Below are 8,929 nucleotides of genomic sequence, written 5' to 3'. Positions count from 1 at the left end.
ATGGACAAATACAAGAGAACCATTCACTGAAGTGTGTAGTCTTTTTATTCTTCCACTAGGTGGCAGTGATTCGTTAAATTGAGTGCCCTCAAATGGCCCCACTACATTTAGAAGATGTGCTTTTTGATGGCCATTTGTAGAGATGCATCTATGCTTTCCAATATTGTTTTAAAGCATAATGTGAACGCAGATATATGTTGATGAAAAAACTCGAATTTCATTTCATTCATTTTACATATTATACTACAAGATAAATGAAATAGACGTGAGATTCCACTGTGAGTTGCAGTGGACCAAGTGAAAAACTATATTACACCAAGGATTCATGACACTGTTTTATTCTTTTCCCCCCAGATGTCCACTTGTTCAACCAAAAAAAGTACAATGAATAAAACCATAGGGATAGATTTGAAGGTCAAAGACCTTTCCGAGTGGATGGAGATGATTGTCCAGGCCCACAGCTGTGGTATTCACAGTAAGCCATCATAGTGTATGTGGCCCTGAGCCAGGCATTGTTCATTCACAGCTCACAGTTTTCATCTGAACACTGAGGCTGTTTACTGTCTCTGGGATAAACGCAAGGAATGTATGGCAGAGTTTACTAAATAATGTCACTATGCCGCCACCTCCCTCGGAAAGCCCGGATCACATGATCGCAGAGGCTTCTGCCTCTTCAACGCACCCAGTGTTATTTGCATGACTCTGAAAAGCCATATTGACATTGAGCCTTTTATTATGGGTTTCCGTCCTGATCCTTACCAAGAGCAAACTGTGTCCAATACCTTTATATCTAGTACAGAAGAGTATAGGCTTTACTTAATTGGAAGTGAAAGTGATTTAGCGTAAATGCACATGAATATCATAAACAAGAAATGTACAAACAAATGCCACTGATGCATCACCTCTAGCATGTTCTACTCATGTAACTTTCACTGAGAAGCGTATTTTATGTTCAAAATTAGAAAAAATATAATTGTAAACCTATTTTTCCTATGTTTTTATCAGCTGTTTGAAATCTTATTTTGACGGCACCCATTCACTGCAGAGGATCCATTGCTGACCAAGTCATGTACTGCTAAATTTCTCCAAATCTGATCAGATGAAAAAATATAATAATAATAATAATAAAAATAATAATAATAATCTAAATCTTGGTTGGCCTGAGAGTGAGTTTAATTTTTGGGGTGAACTATTCCTTTAACTACATTCAATTTAAATTCCCAGATATGTTCGATTTTCACCCAGAGACACTGGCTCAGCATACAGTAAGCATTTTGGAGAATGCATGCATGGACATTAGTGTTTTTGTTTCTAAAACATGCTCATTCAATTTAGAAATTATGTATCAATATTTAATAATTAAGCTATAAATATGGTTTAGAAATATATCAGCAATTCCAAGAATTCCCTTTTTAGTATAACTATGAATTTCTAAAATGAAGTATCCCTTTCCATGTTGTGTGCATGTGTATCATGAAACTAACCGTCTGCCAATTGATGAACTCAAGCACTACAACTAATTGCTATGTTGTCATCTTGCAAAAAAAGAGAGGCAGATGCAAGAAAATATCAATGGCCATAAAAGGCTTCCCAGTGCATCCAAAGATTGCCCTGAGGGAAAGAATAGAGCTCTTATACAAGTTTTATCAAAGTTTGATATTCTAAACAAGATGATGATAAATCAACAAGTCAGTTTAAGTTTTTCTCTGCTCCTGAAATTTGATGAGAAGGTTTGGCATGGACATTTGAAATTCATTCTGTTTGACTTGAAAATGTTCTAACAGACAAATTCTGGCTGATAACACAGGGTACTGATATAGCTGTAGGGCCAAGGGGACTGCCAAGGTCAACACAGGCAAGAGAACACTTTATGAAAAACATATCAAAAACGACAGCTGGACATCATAACACTTATTTAAATTTAAGGCCTGATGAAAACGAGAAATAAAACGAAAACAAAACGAGACGAGTTTTCTGGTTGACATTAATCCATGGGAATCATTTCTGTTTCCAAAACAAATAAGGGCTGTGCGGGTTTACATCAACAAAACGAGTGTCATGTAGGGTTTCTGCACCGTTTGTTTACAAACTCCTGAACTTTTTGACTTGACAGGGATTTTTCTGACGCTAAGTCAACAGAGGTGGAATGCGCGCATGCAAATAGATGTTAATAAGACACGATAGACGCGCTGTTCAGAAGTGAGTCGCTCGGGTTTTACTCAGTGACCGCTCTCGGAAAACATGCTTCTTTGATGCAAGTTTTTTGGTCTGACTACAGAAGTGGAATATCTTTTGGATTGAGTTAAAAGCAGCGATGATTCATTTGTCTTCGCGCCCCTCTTTTTTTGCGCATCATAGAGTCTTCACGCACTTTTAATCGCGTCCCGGCATTACATTTAAAACGTTTTCATGCTGCTCTTGATTACTGCTGGATATGATGCCAGTACAAAGACTCGCCGACAAAACACGGACACATCGGTGGGACAGTTTCAGGTAGATTTGACCCGTTTTTGGATGTAAATCCCTGGATGATGCTCTCAATGCAAAAGAACGTCCTCTTATTCCTTATTATCCTCAATACGACCCTCACACCTCTGCAACGAAGGTAAGCTGCGGCTTTATTCCCGCCTGTTAATATTCTTGTTATTGAGCTGCTCAAATATAGTTCTCTGAAAACTAATGCAGCATTGCTTCTAAATTTTTTTGTGTTGAGGCAATTAGGATTGCACCAACAAACACAGGAATTTATGACTTTGCATTCAGGTTCAACAGGCCTTTTTAAATAACAAGAGGCAATGAAAGATGTGAAAAAACTGGTTTGTTAAAGGCAAATAACTTTAAGAGGGAGGGTCAAGACTTAAAGGATGAAAGAAGGTCGGAAGAGAGAAAAAGGATAAAGCATAAGAGTTTTAGAATCACATTTTTTTGTAGATTTCCTGAAAATTCCAAGTTTCTCATTTGGAGAAAGCACTCGGGTACTATCAGACTGAACCCACTGTCTGTGTGTGAGTGTGTCTTTGTTTTGAAGTGTATACTATTTACTTGTATATACCTATTTCTTTTTGCACCAGGGTGGATGGCAACCCTTTAGTGATGGATCCCAATAGTATCTGCCGTAGAACTAGAACATTGGTAGGCAGACATGCCGACATGTGCCAGTCTCAGCCTGAGATCATTCAAGAAGTGGCAAAAGGTGCCCGGTTGGGAATGCGAGAATGCCAACATCAGTTCCACAATCGTCGATGGAACTGCACCAGTCAGAGCAGAAACCTGGCCAAGATCCTGCAACAAGGTGAGGAACAATACAAAAGCTCCTCATGATTTTTACTTATAAACTCAGTTAATTTTCAATGATGATGAAATGGATGCAGTCAGCCTTCTAACACTTATATTAACAATGACCTCGTTCAGCAAAACATGAGTGAGTGAATGATGACAGAATTTTCAATTTTGGATGAACTATCCCTTTAATGAAGGCCTTCATTAACACCATGTAGTTAGCTGTATGACCGTTAGAGGGCATGATTGTATCAATTTGACCATGAAAATACTTGACATAACATAAGTGAAGAAAAAAGCAGTAGAGCTTATTATTTCTTTAGTAGATTAGCTTACCTTGTAGTGCATGTGTCTAAAAAACATGACATTCCAATTGCCAAAGTACAGCAATTTATAAGTTAGACTCGTATGCATGTTAATCTGATACCAAGAGTGAGTGTGTCTTGGAGGAATCCTTTACAGTAAGGGGAAAAATGTTCTTTTGGCAGGTCAACATGTATTGAGGCAGGTCTAGACAGCGGAGATGTGTGAGGAATGTGAATCTGCTAAATGAGTTATTGTTAATGTGGCAATTCCTTAGATATTTAAGTGATCTTACACTCTAAAAAATGCTGGGTTAAATACAACCCAGCGCTGTGTTGTATTTAACCCAGCATTTTTTAGAGTGTAGAAGTGAGATGGGGTGTTATCCTGAAAGAGTTTAGATTAAGATCCTAATCAAACTAGTGCTGTCAAACGATTAATCGCGATTAATCGTTTGACAGCACTAAATCAAACACATACCATGAGATGATCCACATGAAACAATGCACTTTTTCAGATGATCATGAGACAAAATATGAGGTTTTGTATTTAGACAAACTGTAGATTTTTCCCTGTTTTTTAACTGTTCTCTAGATATCCGGGAAACTGCATTTGTGTATGCTATCACAGGTGCCGGGGTGCTGCATGCAGTAACACAAGCCTGCAGCCAGGGAGCGCTGCCACAGTGCAGCTGTGTGACCCTTCAGAGCTCCTCTGAAACTTCCCACGACTCCACGGCAGAGGAGGTTCTCATCCAGGCTTCACCTGTCCAAGATGGGCGCTGGGAATGGGGGGGCTGTGGAGATGATGTGGACTTTGGTTACGAGAAGTCTCGTCAGTTCATGGACACCAGACAGCGAAAAGGCAAGAGTGACATCAGGACCCTTATTGACCTGCACAACAACGAGGCAGGAAGACAGGTACGTTTACATTTCTGGGTTTGGCTTGGAACACAGAAGGATAGCATTTTACATGGGACATTGTAGTAAATATAACTTTTGCAATAGCAATAGCAAAAGAAAAAAAAAATACACCTCCAAAAGAGGAAAAAAATCTATAGAGAGAGATATGGACAGCAGTCAGAATAGAGAAATGTAAAATGTATGTAAAATCTACGTCACTCCTTCGACATCTGCAGTGATTACGCTTTAATCTCTTTTGTAGTCTAACCTCTTACCTTAAATGAAAATATGAAATTAATTTTCTTCTAAATTTACTATGTTACTTATTGCGGATATGCAGTGGTCCATTCAGCTACTGGCTTTACTGTTGCTAACTGCAGTGATTCACTGACTACAAACACTTCCACCACTTCACTTTTCATCCTTACACTTATGTAGACAAATAAAATTGCATATTTATCTAAGAAATATTACACGAGCAAGAGTGCTGTTGTTCTGGAGATCAACTAAGTATTATTCAGCCATTGGCAGGATGCCGCGGGGAATTCAAACCAAGCGAGTTTAATATTGCATTTGCACAACGGTTTAATAAACAATAGGTTAATATATTGAGTCACTTACATTTTAGACACAATATTCCCAGATTCCCAGATATTTTGTCTATTTTTGATCCTGCCAAAAAAATAGTTCCACAACAAGTCAAAACAGAATCAAAAGTGGCGCCTCGCACCACACATCAACACAGTTTTGTTCCTGAATGAATCAGTGTTTTGAACTAATCAAATGAGTCACTAAATGACTCACTTAAAGACAGTCACTTGTCGCCACATAATGGCGTAAAGTTTGCCTCATATTTCTTTCAGTACTGTCTGTGGTTGCTAATGTTTGTATATTGTAGCAGTTTTTATGCAGTCTGAGATTCTTAGTAGATTTGGGAATATTAGGAATTTCAGTGATCTTCACAGAGTTTTTATTACAATTGTTTATTATATAAATTTTTTTCGTTTCATCATAATAATATAGCCTTTAAAAATGCACACTCACGAATATTCATAGTAGTCAATGTACTCTACCTGTATGTGGAGAGTGTGTGTGTCATGTAACACAAGTACACGTACAGGCAGTTAATATACAGACCATACTTAATGTTTTCTTTAGATGTAAGCCAAAATGTTACTTAATGTAGGTTAATATAATTTTTTTTTTTTACTTTTTATCCATTATATTCAACACAAGTTAGCTATAATATGAAAGTGAAATTTTCACTTTTTTCCACTAAAAAAGTTATAATATGAAAGTGAAATTTTCACTTTTTTCACTTTTATTACTTTTTCAAAATTTTGTTAGTAATTCATTTAGTTTACTTAATATAAATAAAGACAACTCTGAAATACCTTAACATTGATTGTGATGTCTTTTTAAAAAAAATCATATAAAATGTTATGTGCTAACAACAACAACAACAACAACAAAAAAAATTTATTTTTTTTTAAACACAATCATTTCTACAGCCGGTAAAGGTAGCCAGTATGTGTTCTGCACATCAACAATCTGGTGTCAAGCCATAATTTTGGCACTTTAAATAAATGACATGGTTGTTTCACTTTTGTTTTAGCTAAATTGAGCTGAATAATGACTACTGTCTTTTTGTAGAGCTGCTTTACATCTGAAATTTGCTCTTAATTTAAGAGACTGGATGAAATGCAGGACAGATGAACAGTTGAAGAAAAAGAGCAGATGTCGTCTTTTTTTCTTAATTCTCTCTTGTTTTATGTGCATACAGGCCATACGGATACAAATGCGGACCGAGTGTAAATGTCATGGCCTTTCTGGTTCCTGCACTCTTCGCAGCTGCTGGAGGAAGATGCCTCTCTTCCGTCAGGTTGGTGACTACCTCATGCAGAGCTTCCATAAGGCCGTCCGCGTGATGGGTGGGAATGATGGTAAATCGCTTGTCCCCATCGATCCGGATACCCCTCCCCTGGATGCTAACGTCCTTATCTATTCAGCTGAGTCACCTGATTTCTGTCAGGCCAATCAAAGGACGGGTACAGAAGGCACACAGGGTCGTGTGTGTAACAGCACAGAGACAGGGCATGGAGGCTGTGATAGCCTGTGCTGCGGTAAAGGATTTGCAGATTACACACTGGAATATGAGGAAAACTGTCAGTGTCGGTTTCACTGGTGCTGTGAGGTTCAGTGCCAGAGATGTTCTGTGAGAAAGGACGTCAGCCTTTGCTTGTGAAGTCCACTCAAGGAGTTAAAAAACATAATTGCATCTGTAGTAGTTGTGTTTGAGCTGGAAGGGCACAATTGTTTTCTCTCCTGTGCATAGTCTATGCAGAATGAAGACTTGTGAAAACAGGTGCTTATCATCCTCTTGCTCACATGAATTTTTTGATGGTCCACAAGACTGAGCAATATCAAGTCAGCAAGTCAGGTGGGAGCGGTGTTTCCAGGTTTTGCTAGAGAAATAAGCGACCTGGTCTAAACAAAAACAAGCCCAAAATAAGCTACCCCTGGTTCTTGGTAAAAAAAAAAAATTTTTTTGACTGCCTAAAACTATAAGCAACTGCTTGAAAAGGCAAGTCCAAAGTCGTTTATAATAAGTAGACTTGGCAACATTGGGTGGGAGTCAGAGCTTTTACAGTTGCTTTTGACAATGAACAGTTGTCAATAATCTTACTGCCACCTGCTGGTCTTTATTAAGAGAAATTAGTGTGTTGAAATTAATGTATTTCTCTACATTTTCAGAACACTGAAAATCTGGAAATAGACTGTTGAGCTTGAGAAATTTTAGATAAAAGCATCCTCTAATAACACACTCCCAAATTAAAGCAATGTGGTTTATGTATCCTTGGTATCTAAAAATGATCCAATGTCAGTACTGTCCAAGGTGCTGAACCCCTGACTGACAGTTGCCACGCAGACCTAAAGATGCAGTCAGTACCTGACTGATTTAGAACATTTGTTGGTCTAATTATGAAACATTTGTCCATTGTTTTACATCTTCCAGCAATTTCCTTCTGTACCTGCACATGCATTTTATTAACTGCATATATTTGTAACAAGTAGTAGGCTATACACTGAAAAAATGGTAACCTAAAAATGTGCTTCATGTGGCAATATTTGATGTTCTGAAATATTGTATACATTGGATACATGGTAGAGCAATAGGATATATTGTCTCCATGTTTACGCACAACCAGCTATGTATATCAAACGAAAAAAAAGAAAAGGAAAGTGTTTCAGGAAAAGAATGAAATATCTCTTTAAGGTAACAATTGCAGGTTTTTACAGTGCATAACAACAACATGATAGCAGGCTTTTTCACAATGCCAATGTCTTTCATCTTATGCTTGATTACAAATGAATATCCACAAGGTGGAGCATAAACATGGCTCTTCAATGCTGCAAAAGTGTCTGAGGCTACTGTAAGCAATGCACCTGTACCACTAGGGTTTAAAAGACCATATTTGTGTTATGGTGTATATACCGATTGATCTAAGTCAATGATTTTTTAAAGCAACTGTGTGAAATGAAATTACAAATACAGTTCAGTTTTCTACACTAAAAAATCAGTTGGTGTTTTCACTCAGAAATTGCTAGTAATTTTCACAATTAATTAAAAACAGCAAGTAACACCAAATTAGAAAGACTGCCATTTTTTTCCTGTAAAACTCCAATAATCTTTGCTTTATTTACAACTTCGAAGCAGCTGTGAGACATTTTGGGAATTGATTGTGTGTCTGCATGTGTTTGTCAGAGGGATCTAGTAAGTTACCCTGCTAGCTGACATGTTGAACAGCTGTAATTATGAGATACACTGTTTTCCATTGTTGGGAAAAATCTACAAATGCTCTGAACCCCTTGTATAAAAATAGAAATCTGAAAGAGACTGTCTAACCCATATACACGCTCATATAAGATGTGGGCAAATGTGTTTCAAGCTTCCCTGGTTGGTAAAAGCAGACATCAGTCGTTTCACGTCGCATCAGGATTGGCAGACGGAGGAGGCTTATCCCGGTTTACAGGTCTGTACCTTTAGTTTTTTTGCCCGGCTACACATTACAAGTCCTGCCCATTGCTCCCGCTGTCTGAGGCTGCGCGCGCAGTGGGATGCAGAAGGAGTGGCGGAGCGCGCGCGAGTGACTGAGGCGAGCACCGATTATTACATAGGTACGCTAACCTAATCAACTCAACAGCTGTTTCCCCCACTGTATATCCGGTGGTCACGCGAAACATAAATGGACGTGAACCTGTGACTCTGAAGTCGCACCTCCCCGAGGCACTGAACGGGACGAAAGGCTAGAAAGCGCATTCCGAAGGGCCGGTGGGTGTTGGTCGTCAGTGGAAAAGATGGGCACGGTGCTCTCGATTTCTCCCACGTCCAGAAAAGGAGGGATTCTGGATGAGAAGACGGATGGAGCTAGCGGCAAGACGGA

General features: G+C 38.5%; 1 protein-coding gene across 1 annotated transcript; it reads left to right on the top strand.

Annotated features, from left to right (window-relative positions):
- The first annotated feature begins 2,184 nt into the window (after positions 1-2,184).
- LOC107748544 (protein Wnt-6-like) lies at positions 2,185-6,980 on the top strand. The gene is made up of 4 exons (XM_016563372.1): positions 2,185-2,605; positions 3,072-3,292; positions 4,177-4,502; positions 6,268-6,980. Exons 1-4 carry the CDS (start codon positions 2,529-2,531, stop codon positions 6,727-6,729), a joined length of 1,086 nt encoding a protein of 361 aa, XP_016418858.1. The 5' UTR covers positions 2,185-2,528; the 3' UTR covers positions 6,730-6,980.
- Positions 6,981-8,929: the final 1,949 nt, after the last annotated feature.

This window comes from Sinocyclocheilus rhinocerous, unplaced genomic scaffold (assembly GCF_001515625.1).
Source record: "Sinocyclocheilus rhinocerous isolate Xijiao unplaced genomic scaffold, SAMN03320098_v1.1 scaffold349, whole genome shotgun sequence".
Taxonomy (NCBI): domain Eukaryota; kingdom Metazoa; phylum Chordata; class Actinopteri; order Cypriniformes; family Cyprinidae; genus Sinocyclocheilus; species Sinocyclocheilus rhinocerous.
This window is presented reverse-complemented; position numbering and strand designations above follow the sequence as displayed.